The following is a 14,795-nucleotide window of genomic DNA, read 5'->3' on the forward strand; positions in this document are numbered from 1 at the left end:
AGCCCTAATTATATTGTACACAATTTCATCGGTTTTCAGCATAGCAGACATATGTAGTTATTTTAAGCTACTGCCCATTTGTCGTCAGAAATCAATAAATTTAAGGTTTTTGGTTTAAAAACGGCTTAGCTTCCAATCATTTCATGTATACAGCAACAGTCGTGCCATTATTAACACAGAAAGTGTCTATTTATAAACGTCTCCAACCCAAAAAGGCTGTCATGCCTTGTCTGTTCACTCCGGGGAGAGAACAGGGGAACAGCATGAGGTTACCACTTGATTAAGTATGTTTTCAGGCTTTTCCTAAAATAGTAAATGTTAATTTCTGTATGCACCTAATTTCGGTGCGTGGGCACTAATATGCCATTTAATGGGCCGGTGAACTAATTGTGTATTTAAAGGGTAAGTGAAATTAATAGCACACATCACCACGCTTGTTACATCATTTTAGCAGTACATGTTTTTGACATTTTTGTGTACAGATGAGAGAATCAATGACATTCCCATGTTTCTGCCTATTTTTGAAATTCTGAATGTTTTATTTTTTCTGTGGAATAAAACCAGTTATACTGGCCTTGAAGTCGTGTACTCTGTAGATTGACAGACCTGTGTCTCCTCTTTGCAGCCTTTAATATCGTCGGCCTGCTTTAACTCCCTGTCGTGTCATGCAAATGTTCAAAATGTAGTAACTCGCCCCATTGTTGCAGGCAGTGGCGTAAAGAAACTAGTGGGTGCCCCCATGCAAAGTACATGCAGGGGGCCCCATGCCAGGACCTAGTTTGGGGCTCTCAGGCCAAGAACCTGCCAGTGCCAGAGGGGGCCTCCGTTTTGCAGAGGATGCGGGGGCTTTTGTTACACTGGTTGAAGGGTCAGCTGGAAGCCCTGGTTTGACAGCCTTTCTTGGCGCCCCCTCATGACCTCTTCCTCCCTGAATTCCTCCCCTACCCCTCTCCAACAGTGCCCCTCACCTCTCCATAGCCTCTCTCTGACATACATTAAAAACATATTTAAAGCGCTACTCATAATTTACTCACGCTCAGTTTTGTGATCTGCATGGTACAGGTTCTTTGCAGCAGGCACATTATCCCTGTGCACTAATATATGATGAGTAACAACTGCCACTGGAAAAATATTCCGATCTCTCACCAGTAGTAACATTAATCACCAGAGTTGTCTTTACATTTTTATTGTTGCCTTAAAACTGCTGGACTGCACAAGGAAATTCAGGTGCTTGTAAACCCATCAGTTATTGTTAAACACAGCACCGCCCTAAAGCCAGTCCTGCCTTGTTGTAAAGCAACAAAAAGGATATAGGCCACCCTGCTTTGTTACAGAGGAGTCAATTATAAAACCTGCCTGAGCAGGATACATCATCTCCATTACTGTGAACCTGCCAGACAGTTTAGCTGTTGTGATCAATTGTGATTGCTGTGCAACTATGTCTCAGTAAACAATTGCAATTTGAAATTTAATTTGAATCTAGAGGTTTTGCATATGGGATTAACTACAAAATGACAGCCTGAGCTCACATCTGTAGTCACTTATGAATAACTTATTTTGGTTTATGACATCAGTTATGACATCAGCAACCGAAGACATTGTGGGGCTTATTTACAAGCCCCTTGCGCTGCCGGTGCGTCACTTTTTCCCATATTAAAAGTGATGCACAGGTGGCGCATGGGGCTTGTAAATAAGCTCCTGTGTTCTTTGTCCAGGTTTAGACTGGTAATATGAACACAACTTTAGATTTGAGTCCCTCAAACCTATAAATACAAACTAAGATATTTACTGAAGTATGGGCCAAATATTGCTGGTGGGGGCCCCATGCACATATTTTTAGGGACCAGCACTTCGTTTTCCTCATAACACATTTCCCAAGAACAAGAGAAGGAAAAACACAAGGGAAAGAAGGGGGAAATGGAAGACCATCAAAGAGGGAAAAAGTAGGAATATGCAAGAGTGAGCTAAAGGGTTCAGGAGTGTTTAGCAGCGGATTAAAGTGGCCTAACATAAGGTGGGCTAATGTTTAAACTCACCTCCATGGGCTTCTGAGCAGTGAGGTGGGCACAGGCACTCATTATTTTGCTAATAATGTCATGGACCCTTTATTGGAGATATTCTATCTTCTTCATTTCTATAAATGCCCTGTAGGACACCCTGAGGGCAGTGCAAGAAGAATGTTTTGAAATTCTGTTCACTTGCATTGGGCTAAACTGGTTGGCAGTGGATGGAGCTGAGGGAATTAGGTGTTCCTGTGCCATAAAGATATATGTTCCCATTTTGGATTTCATCACACAAACAATGGAACAGTTTATGTGCCCCTAAGCACTGCAATTATATCATGGTGTAGTGAAATTGGTGTACCACATGAACCTTTTATGGAGTGACTTAGGATCATTCAACAATGGTGTGCCGTTTCCCCTTTTGGCCCACCTGCCAATACAACCTACATGTTAAAAGATGTATTTCTTGTACCTGATAAGAGAACATTGGAAGAATATATTCTTTCTTGTCTTGAACCTCAGCTTCCAGAACTTGATTCCAGAGGTAGGCAATAGAAGTCAGTTTCTTGACTGGCCTTAATTAAATGCATCAGAATCTCTAGAAAAGAATGGCTATTAAAGGAGCCAGTTTGAGGAGTTTGGTGACTGAAAAGTTGTAAAGTTCCCAAAAACCGAACGAATAAGATGCTGAACACAGACATCTTTACAGAAAGAATTGGGCTCTGTAGCACCAGTTCAGAGCAACTTCACCTCAACCGAGTTTTGGTAAAATTATTTTGCCATTTTGAGCAGCCGAATCAGAGACAATATTTGCTTTCACGTGAAAAACATCCAAAATGTTTATAATCATTCAGGAAGTCTTATTTACCCGGTCAGACTTATAGTATCACAGTTGCACCAGTCATCAGCACGAGCCATGAGACTGACATCCCAAGCTTCAGCTAAAGGCCGATTCCTGCCTCGACTTATACTCGGCTTTAACATTCCTCAATGGCAGTTCCTGCAGGCTCGCAATTGCTTCTATTCCTTTTCACCAAATACTTGGAGTTCTTATAGCTGTAGATTTTGACATCTTCGAGCAGAAACTTTACTGTCAGCTTGCATTTGTAGCTACATGTAGACACAACTGCACCTGGAATCAATGCTGCTTTGAAAACAGATTACCTACGTGCCCAATCCACTGGATTTCATTCAGTCATTGGCCTCTTAAAGACTTGCATTCTATAGATGTGGTGTTTCGTACAGCTTTATGATTCCCCCTCACAGAATTTGGAAGTTTTGCTCCATTTTTTATGGACATTTCCAGATTTGTCCACTATTATCCTTGAACTTCGAGACTAACCTCCTTTGTCTCTTAGTTTTGTATTTTTTAAAAGTTTAATTTTTACTTAAACTTTGTGTAGACTTCTGAGTTACTTATTTCTTAATTTTATTGATGTGTGATTTACTTTTATACTTAACACCTGCCACTCTTTCTGTGATCACTGTCTTGCTGCTTTGACTGCTCTACCAAAGATAATCTAACAAACCTAAAGAGAAACCAATTCATTTCTACAGAAAAGTCTACAGAGCATTGAGAGTTAGGGTGTTTTTTAAACTAATATGCAAAAGGTGTTTTTAGTCTTTCCAGTGGGCCTTTCAAAAAGGATAACAAAATAGTCTGACAGATGGTTAGGTAATCAGTACTCAGGACCTACTGCAAAGCTAGGTAGGTCATGGCCTGGGAACCTAAAATCCATTGATCAGAGAGCAACTAGGAGTATCTCAGGGTTTCCTCCACCCACAGGCTGGTGAACCCTAAAAAGCTGGACCCTCAGACAGCCTTTCTCATAACACTACTTGACTTGCCAAAAGATACCAGGTAGACCGCACCTGCTGCACTTGGCATCTGTGACCTGTAAAAAGGAACTGAGGAGGTTAGGCCCTCTTCCACATGAAATCCAAACCAAAGATAGAATGAGCTTCAAGGATAATAAGACTGATCCACCTGATGGCTCCAGGAACATACACAATTTTAAGAGGAAATTCCTGTGAAAAATCTCAGCTGACCAGTGATAGCTAGACCTGCACTTAACTTTGCTGTTGCTCTCTACCTGACACACAGTCTCTAAGCGCTCCCATTGATATCCTGCAATGCTTGGAAGTGTACTCATGTGGTTGTGTGTGCACTAAAAGAAGTTTCAGAATTTTTTCACCTTTTGCTCCGGAGCTTTAAGGGAACCAACCATAGAAGTATCCGGCCAGCTGTTGTCAGGTATGTCCCCAGTGGAGAAGAGTCTTTCTTCTGAAAAACGAGAAAATGCCTTTTTAGATTGCAACTTAAAATTTTCTGAACCAGTCTACCGGATGTATCCGACACACCATCATTCGCGGTCAGCCCCAAATGACGCTTATTGACTACCATTGGTATTTTGCACTTTTCAGCACTATTTTCGCTTAAATTCTTACAAATTCTTACCTTTGGTACCCCATATTAGATTTTTGTTGTTTTGATGTAATTTTGCTTATTATATTTTTCTCCATTTTTATGAATTGCAGAGAGATTTTAATTGATTATTGTTTTTGAAGTTTTAACTGTTTGGTATTTCTAATTGTTTTACACATTTTTGTTAAGCCTGTCTGCTCAGTGCCATAGCTACCTGGGCTTGAGGCCAGGAATAAATCACTGAAATCTTTGACTTGACCTACCAAGGTAGTGACCTTATTATTTGCGGTCGACACAGGTCAATCCCAACTAATAAACCACGTTTTCACAATTATAACAAGCACACTTGTGACATTATTTTTCAGAAAAAGAAACTATTGTATTATGTTTTAACACTACCATATACTTCAAGGAATACAGTTAGATTAAAAGTATTAGAAAGTCTTGAAATCATAGCACATGGAGAAAATTACATTTTAGGTCAAATTGTTTCTGTTAGACCTCTTTATTCCAGCATTCCATCTTTCAAAAAGATGGTAGCTTGAGTAGCAGCCACTGGGTAATAATAACTGTTTCATTACACTTCAGGGTACAGCAAAAGTGCAGTGGTAGTTGCTATATAAAACAACTACATTATTAAAATGCCCCTACATTTATTTAAGTGAATACGTTTGGTGCATCTAATGATAAAAATAACTATTTGCTAATAATGTTTATTATTACCAAAGCCTCCTAGTGCTCTCATAACCTAGATCACTAACTCAACTCTTTGGTGTGCATTTCATCAAACCGAAATAACAAAAGGAAAAGGCTTGGTTTCCCAACAGGAATGTAACTTGTACGCCGATATATTGACATATATGTTTTTGTTTAATCTAAACATCATAATAACTAACTGCTAATAAAGCACATTACCACCAAATAGTCATCAAACTATAACTAAATACAGCCCTAGCCCAATTAGTATTGTTAATTTTTTGAATGAAGCAATAATTAAAGGGCCTTAGATATGAGAACTGACCACAAATGCTGCCCAAAATAAATTTGAATTCACTTTGAGTAGATATCCACTCAAGTGTCAGTGATTCTATCATCAACGACCTATCTCCGTGTGCCGTCCATCACAATTTCAGAGGTTAGTAGTAAAAGAAAGGCTCACTGATCTTCGCTCGTAGAAAATGAATGTCCATCTGTTTTGGACAGCATTTTTTTGTCAACTTATTTTTGAAGATGTGATTAATCATGAGCTTGATGAAGGGATATAATGGTTTATGAGTACATGCATGTTGGGATAAATCCAGGGATGTGATCAATTATATGAATGAATGGGACAACTTTAATGAAGAGGGAGATCAGATATTGTTATGTGATCCTAGAGAAAAGTAATCAAAGAGCTTTTTTGTTGATGCATGACCCTGAAGAAGCGGGGTTTCCAGCAAAACATGTATTGGCTACTTGTATCAAAATCGGATGCTAATATCAAAAGTGGCTGCTAACATCAGAATCGGTGGCTAGTATTGAAACTTGAAGGCTGTATTATGTGATATCCAATACAGATGCCATACATTGGTTGATGATATGGACTTTTCGTTCTATCTTTGCAAATTTCTTGTTAGAATTATAAATTTGTGTGTCTTAATGGTTGAATTGTACTGTATGCAAGATAAAAGATATGGGATAATAAATAATATTTTATTATATGAAAATGAATCGCCAGTTTGTTCTGACATTTATTTTGCCTGTGTATACCAAATGCTCCCTTAACGATTTGCAATATATTCCTTTAAAAAATGGCAGCTTTGCCGTAGCAAACGCAAATTCTCCTGTGGCAAACAAGCACCACTCACCTTTAAATTAGGCCATTGGTAGACTGGAAGCTAAAAGCAGCCTTGTTAAAAGAATTAATGCCAGCCCCATATTGTTCCGAATGAGTATAGCGAGTACGTCAAGCTGTCTTCAAGGTAATATGGGGGAGCAAATTGTATACCCATATACAAGAAAGTTATGGTTTATACAGCTGAGCAATTAGAAAAGATTGTTTACATTTTCTGATATTAATGGCAAAATTATTTACTTTTGTACCCTTCCTGCTTGTTTCATTGCATCCGGTGTCCAGTTCTCAGAGCCTGGAAGACATTGGGGAAAGAAAAGCCAAGTCCTTCAAAGGAGAGTCTGAAAGACTGCGCACGCTAATTTCCCCTGTCTCTGGTAAGTATGTGAGAGTCTAAAGAAAGAAAGAATCGTTTCACTTTCAGAGTTTAATGGTTTAGCTAGTAACTAATTTCAGCGTATGGCTTGGTATGATGGGACTCACTTAGCCATAAACAACTGGTGACCATGTGAGGAACTACTAATTGTGTATTAAAGAAACAAGAACATGCATTGGAAACACATTTTCTATCTCTGATGATAATTTTGTAATGTGAATTTAATTCTGTTTGTGAATTTTGATTTTGCTACACCGGAGACCATGTAAACAGTGAGCCTCGTAAAATACCTACAACATGGCTATTTAACAGGTGCTGCCCCATCACCCTCTCTCATACCCTTTTAGTGGAAACCCTTGTGATGGGAAATGAGCAGATTCAAATCTGTGGCGAATTTATTCAAGACACTCAGTTATCATCAGGCTTATATGTTGATTATAGTGGAGCAATTATGCCCACTAACCAATGAACAGAATCTGACAAATGAGCTTAAGTAGTCCATCATGTGGCTAGCCACCACTTTCGTTCTGTGGTCCACCTAACCTAGATTTGAACCACAAAACTTTCTTTAAATATGCGTCCATTTGTGTCTTGGTATTCATAGTTTGCTGTTTCAAGTGAAAACCTTAGGCAGTAGCTAACGGGATTGTGCTCAGGTGCTACATGGCAACCTGTCAATCACAAATTACAGTATTTAGCAATTGTTTAACATTCCCCCTACAAAGTCTTGGCAGGAGTTAGAGTAGTTAATTTGGACTGGAAAGTGCAACACATATTGTCCTCAATTTAATCTGTACTTCGTCCGGGTCAACTTCAAGGAACAGAAGCTAGAAGCATAAGTATAACTGCATAACTATAAATATATGACTGTTAGGTAAGATCTTGATTTTTTCAAGCCTCTTACTTTACTGTGATCATTTTACCAAACTTGAATAGAATTCCACTTGATCAACAGTGCATCGAGTTGTGTGGTTTGTGGGATGGTGTCCTTGATTTTTTGTAAAAAAACATACAATTTTAAATAAACGTTGTTTTTGCTACCTCGCCCACTTTTGCTCCTTTTGGTGCATTTTGTCCACAGGTTTTCTGAGCAAAATTGTCATTGAAGTGAGGTGAACGCTTTCCTAGTAGCACCCATATGCATAGACACTAAGGCCCGCCATCCCATCTGTAAAAGGGACCGCCCGCCTTAAGGGCAGGGGTCCAGATGTATGCATTTGGATGCACCCGCCACAGTGGCGGGAGCATCCCTTATTTTTAACATTGTGGCGGGTGGTGCTCACTGCACCGCCCGCCACAATGCTAAAAATGTATGCATGCATTTGCATACACGAAGCGGCAGGCACCGCGTGGTGCCTGCTGCTTCGTGTATGTAAATGCTGGTGGGTACCACAGGTACCCCCGTGTGCACCTCCCACCCTTCCTTCACTCTGGGGGCCCGCAGGGGGCCCCCAGAGTGAAGACCGCATGCAATGCCGCCACGGAAAGGCATCTCTTTTGGCCCATACTAATATGGCTGGCGGTGTCTATGAGACACCACCACCATATTAATCCTTTTCCACCCGGGCCGCTCTGCGACCGGGGCGGAAAAGCGGTGGACGGTCTTTCTGTCAGCCGCGGTCCCCCCCCCCGCCATACTAATATGGCGGGGGGGAATTCAGTTGCAGCTGTCGGGCGGATTTCCTGAGCCAGGCCGGTGGTGGCTACTGCCAGCCTGGTGGGGGCAATCCGCCTGACATCCTAATGGGCCCCATAGGCCCCCATTAGGATGGCGGGCAGACTTTGTCCGCCCGCCATCCCATCAGTAAAAGGGACCGCCCGCCTTAAGGGCAGGGGTCTCGATGTATGCATTAGGATGCGCCCGCCACAGTGGCGGGCGCATCTCTCATTTTTAACATTGTGGCGGGCGGTGCTCAGTGTACCGCCCGCCACAATGCTAAAAATGTATGCATGCATTTGCATACACGAAGCGGCAGGCACCTCGCGGTGCCTGCTGCTTTGTGTATGTAAATGCTGGGGGGTACCACAGGTACCCCCCGTGTGCACCCCCACCCCTCCTTCACTCTGGGGGCCCGCAGGGGGCCCCCAGAATGAAGACCGCATGCCTTTCTGTGGCGGCATCGCCGCCACGGAAAGGCATCTCTTTTCGCCCATACTAATATGGCTGGCGGTGTCTATGAGACACCGCCACCACATTAATCCTTTTCCGCCCCGGCCGCAAGGCGACTGGGGCGGAAAAGCGGCAGACGGTCTTTCCGTCCGCCGCGGTCCCCCAGCCATACTAATATGGCAGGGGGAAATTCAGTTGCGAATGTCGGGCGGATGGCCCCCGCCAGACCGGCGGTGGCTACCGCCAGCCTGGCGGGGGAAATCCGCCTGACATCCTAATGGGCCCCTAACTCTTGTAATACAAACATACATTCACACACAGAAACACAGCCCCAACACACACATATCCTATTCATACACAAACACACTATTTTGCATGTTAGGTCCTCTTTCCAAGTCCCCTGGTTTTTCGGAAATTAATATTGCACATTATACTTATTGATGCAACAGAGTGTGGTACACTCCACACCTCAGTTTGGGGTATAATTCTGCATTGCCACATGTTCGTCTCATTCTGACTTACAAAACTCAGAATGTGTTTATTTTTCCTAGACATATATCATAGTTTGTGCAAGGATAAAAACAAAAAATGCTGAGTACTAAATTTGCCCACCTTATGTCCTCTTAAGTCAGGTGAAAACCTCTGTTTACACCTAAATCTGAGAGACCATTATCCTTGGAATGAAATCCTAAGCTTTATTTTCCCAATCATCTGTCATAATTCAGAGACTACTCTATTGGAGAGATACACTTTATTATTGCATATAGGATAACATACCCCAACAACTAGATTATATATGGGATAAAGTGCCTCCTGCCATACATTTTAAGGACATTACAAGTCACCAAAAAATTCCATAATCATTTCGAGAAATATAGACAAAGGCTGAGTACCTTTTTAAGGTTATGGAACTCCAAGGCGAATCGCAGTATCCTTTCCATTTACAATAGTGGGTACTTGATCCCTATAATACATCATCCCATCATCACCTTTCCCACAAACCACTTATATCCTTGATGTGTAGTATTTTCATATGAAAGTGCTCTCAAACATGAAGAATAAAATAGGATCTGTAGTACGAAATGAAGCACATCAAAAAAGCTGAGAGACCTGTGTTGCCAGAAGATATTAGAATCTGTTTAATACAAGTCTTTTTTTTAAAGGGCTCAGTAAGCTCTGTAGAAATATGCAAACAGATTCAAGCTTTTCTTTAATTACCCAAGGAGTCCACAAAATAATATGTTGCCATAGATATCATCTTTCTGCTTGTCACTTTATAGCTATAAAAAAGAACAGAAGAAACAAAAGCCATGGTTCGTTCTGCTCTGTGACTTGTCCTTCTACTTGACCGCTGGCTCTGGCAGCAGGCATTGTGATGTCAGTAATTAACTGTAATAAGTTATTACAGTTGTTCTGACATCATTTCTTTATAATATGTGCATCAGAAGTCTATTGTTACAAAGAAACTAGACTGTTTTTTAATGTAGGGAGCCTGTGTATTATAAGGTTATTGCATCTCACCAAGGAGTTCCATGAACTTGGGTTCCTTTATAAGGTAGATTGAAGCACTGCAATGCAATTTTTTCAACATCCTTTTATGTACAGGAGGGTGTATAAAGTAGGGGTACTTTAGTCCTTGTAAAATACAGACCCTCTTCTCTCATTTCTTAAAAAACAAACATTTTTGTGCTCATTTCTCAAATATTTGTGCTCTCCTGTGAATACTCAATCCCTTCATTTACTTTTCAGACATATTTTCTACTAAGCAGCCCATCTTCCTACAAAGGTTTTTAGGCCAAGCCTACTCAGCACACATGCGCTGTCTTGGAGATATGCTGTGTTCAGTCTGTGGGCTTTGAACACGCCAATCGCTTTTCATTGATTGTTTCATCTGCTTTTCTAAATTATTTTTTTTGGTTCAGAGTTTTATATAGCGCAAACTAGACCAGAGACATCGCGTATCAGAGCGCTTTACATGAGCACCAGTTTCGTTACATGAAGACACATAAAATTTTTTTGTTGGTTTTTTTTGTTAGGCAGGGGTAGATTAGGTGATGTGCCCAGAATTGCAGGATGTTGAGGGTCGTTGCCGAGACTTGAACCCGGTTCCTCAGCTTCGAGGTCGACTGCTCTAGCCATAAGGCTACATCCTCTCCCTTTTGGTTTTGTTGGTAAATAGTTGAAATTTGTCCTGCTTTTTGGCGGTTTGGTTCCCACCCTGGAGACTGCCCCTGCTACATCGATCATTTAACTGTCGGCCATATGCTTATTTTCAGCACACTACTTTTTTATTTATTTAGCTTTGGTTGAAACTTTCCTTCCCTTCCATTCATCCTTGCTGTTTACTGTGAGCCTCCAGTCACCTGGTCAGTGGTGTGAAGTGAATTGCTCCTGCACCGTTTATTGGATGTATCTTTCTGTTAACTTTTCTGTGCTCAAGGCTTATTTTTTTCTTCTGAACCTCTTCTCGTGGAGGGGTACACCTCATTAGGACCAGCAATGCCTTCGTTTTAAAGCGTTTTTGCATTTGATCGTTTCCGTGAGGTACTGTTTACGTTCAGAGGACCCTCAGAATCTCCCAGTATAGGGTTTGCTTTTCGCTGTACAACCCTAGGAGACTATTGATTTGCGAGCAAGGGGACCTAATTTGCATAGAAGTGAAACACGCAGTCTGGCCATGGCAAACCACTACTGTCTTGGTGCAGGGAGACCGACTGTCTGACGTCACAGCCCCATCAACATGAAGAGAAGGTGAGTACTGCAACAAAAACAACTATGACTCCAGGAGCAACTGGACAATTACCCTGAATCATAGCATCATATTATTATTTAGTTGCTTATTCATGTAATCCCATAGCAGAGTTGCAAGCCAGAGTGTCCTCTGTGAGTGTACCGACAGACAGCGTTCCCTGCAAAAACTCAATTTCCTCTGTCTCCTTTATTTGTTGTAAAGCGCTCTGATAACCGCAAGGGTCTTGTCCGCGCTATATAAAACCTTCAAAATAAAAGAAATAAATAAAACTAGTCTCTCCCTGCTCTTCCCAATAGTTGCACATTTATATACATTTCTCTTCATAGTCTTTCTCTAGAGAAGGTAGCAGAATTCTCACTCAGAACCACTTGTTTGCAAAAACAAGCTAAATAATCCTCCCATGTGAAGCATATGGATGTTTTCGAAAATGTTCGCTACTCTTAATTGTATAACCCTGTTAGCAAGCAATGGAAAATTCCCCTTATACTGAAGCAACACAAAGCAGACAGAATACTAGTTTTTATTTACACAAAGAACACTCTTGTCATCTTTCACAAAATAAAATAAGAAAGCTCAGTTTTGTTTTGACGCCTGTTCAAGACTAGTCCACTTATGCTACGTGAGCACACTTGATACACTAATCAATTCACAAATACAGCATATGTTTATGTGCATTAAGATCAGCAATGCATGCTACCAATATCGAACCAATATGAAAAGGTGCTGCTCCTTAAAACCTCCTGTAGGACACTGAAGAATAATCATTTAAAGGCCTCATTTTGTAAGTCTGTCAACAAAATAATTGTGCTATATTTTCTTTCACTGACTGAATGCATTCTAGTCAGTATTTAGAAGTGTTTACCATGTCATTTACTTTAGTTTCAAACAGACTTCAAATCGTTTTATTTTCAAGAGCATGAGTTCTAATTAATCAAGGTGAGATCCCTTGTGAATAATTGTAGCTTCAGTCGTGAGGAATAACTCCATCCCAACTATACCATGTGCTGGAGTCTGATTGTCGATTCCAGAACTGAGTACTTCAACCAACATAAGGATGAAAAATACCTTGGGTGTAATATGACACTTTGTTATACACCTGTGACATTTTTAAATAACAGGCGTTTTCTTTCCCAGTTTAATAGTGTTACGTCTAGTAGCCTCAAAAGAATGGAAGACTGAATTTGCCTTGACAGGATTGACATGTGTGACCTTCAGATGACAGGAAATGCAAGCGGCAAACATGTAACTCACAGAGCCATGTTGCTGGCTGAAGCGTTAGTTCACTGAACCACGTATGTAAAATGGTTACAATGGGCAGGATATGTCCCTTTCATAGCTGTGTGCTCTGTGAACAAATTTATACCGGCCCGCTTCTAATAAATACTCGGACACAGTATTTATTTTATGAAGATTTAATTCCCCGAGCGCCGGGAACGCGACTTGCTGCTCGCTCGACTCGCGGCATCTGTCCTGGCCGCCGCACGTTCCCGGCATGCACATGGCGCACGCTCTCAAAAACTAGAGCGCGTTGCCACATATCTCCCCCCTTTGGAATTACACACACAAATTTAAGAAACAATGGAAGATATAAGACACGGTCCATGGACTACCGTGGTAGTCAGTGGATATGAGCACGTAACAGTCTTACTTGGTACCCAGGTCATAGTCCTCAAACCTCTTGGGTGCCTTGATCAGTCTGCCCAGCCTGGTACGCGTTCTCATCGGGCTGCTTTCCATTCTCTGGTCGCTGGTTGGTGGGCAACCTCCCACCATCACCTTTACTCTCTGTCCTTCTTCTTTCCCCTCAGTACCTGGGCTGCGAGGGGTGACTTGATAGGCTGATCTTTCATTATCCCACTCTGCTGGAACGTACTGTTCTTCGTCGTTCCTCTCAACAATGATGGTTTCTTGCATAGTTCCTTCCACTACTCGCGCCGCGTCATGTTCTTGCTTTCCCTCAGTGGTGGGTGGACTCCTTGCTTCAGGGTCTTCCCACTTCATGACTCTGTTGTACCGTGCCATTCTATCTTGCGCATCCACGGCCGGCAGTGGGAGTACCTGCAGGGCGGTGACGTGGGGAGGGGCAGGGTGGGGGGTAGTAATGTATGGATTACGGAGTTTTACCGGTAAGTAAACATTTAAATAAATAAAACGAATTTCGTTGCGTGCACTGGATTGCAATTGGGGATGCAGTGCACTCAACTAAATTCGTTTTATTTATTTAAATGTTTACTTACCTGTAAAACTCTGTAATCCATACATTACTACCTCGCACCCTGCCCCTCCCCCTCCCCACATTACCGCCCTGCAGGTACTCCCACTGCCGGCCGCGGCTGATCTTGCGACCATACCTTGCCATCGCTTAGCAATGCTGACCTGGCATACGGCTCCACAACTTGCAATGGCTGGCTGAATTTGCTGTCCCCTTTCCTCTTCGTCACGGCTTGCTTCACTCTTACCCACTCGCCCTTCTCTAGGGTCACTTCCTTGACATTGCGACGTTTGTTGTAGTATTCAGTGTACAAGGCTTGTGCTCTGTCCATGTTGCAACGCAAAACTGCCGGGGACCATTTGCTTTGCACAACTAGTTGTTTCCATGCTATATTATCCTTCGTGAAGGGGTCTTGTCCTCTGAGCACTTTGAATGGGCTATATCCTATGGTGGCTGGGGTGATGCGATATGCCCATAACATCCTTTGTAGTTCTTTCTCCCAATCCGTTCCTGCACTTATAGCTGCTTGTAGCGAGCCCATTATCACTCTGTTGTATCTCTCCACTAATCCGTTCCCCGCGGAATGGTACACAGGAGTGTGCTTGACTTCTATTCCATTGCGGTCCATGAAGGCATTCCACTTTGCTGAAATGAATGGCGGTTCATTGTCACACGTGATAACTTTAGGAAAACCTTCTCTCAAGAATGTCGTGGTGAGGAATGAAAGTACTGCCTCAGTGTCAGCCCCCTCGCAAATGTTCACTTCCGGCCATTTGGTGTACCTGTCCACCAGGACGATTGCGTATTTGGGTACACCATTGGTGTCCAGTATGGGGCCCAAGATTTCCACAGAAAGCATTTCCCACGGACTTGAGGGGCAAGTGAACTTCCCCAAGGGCGGGCGTAGTAGGACTTGAGCTTTGTCTGCCCGGCTGCAACTCTCACACATTCTGACATGTTTTTCTATTTGATTGTCCATTGCTGGCCACCAGTACGCCTGCTTTGCCCTGGCCTTCTTCTTCATTATTCCGAGATGTCCTTCGTGTAGGATGGCTAAGAGGTGCTCTATTAGTGGTTGTGGTGGCA

At 42.2% G+C, this 14,795-nt stretch overlaps 1 protein-coding gene across 1 annotated transcript in view; it reads left to right on the forward strand.

Moving 5' to 3' along the window:
* LOC144769329 (protocadherin-10-like) overlaps nt 1-14,795 on the forward strand; it is a 290,562-nt gene that overhangs the window by 234,864 nt on the left and 40,903 nt on the right. The window contains exon 3 of the mRNA XM_078653397.1: nt 6,545-6,636. Coding sequence (XP_078509523.1) covers nt 6,545-6,636 — 92 coding nt within the window. The remainder of the gene's footprint in view (nt 1-6,544; nt 6,637-14,795) is intronic.

This window comes from Lissotriton helveticus, chromosome 7 (assembly GCF_964261635.1).
Source record: "Lissotriton helveticus chromosome 7, aLisHel1.1, whole genome shotgun sequence".
NCBI classification, from domain to species: Eukaryota; Metazoa; Chordata; class Amphibia; order Caudata; family Salamandridae; genus Lissotriton; species Lissotriton helveticus.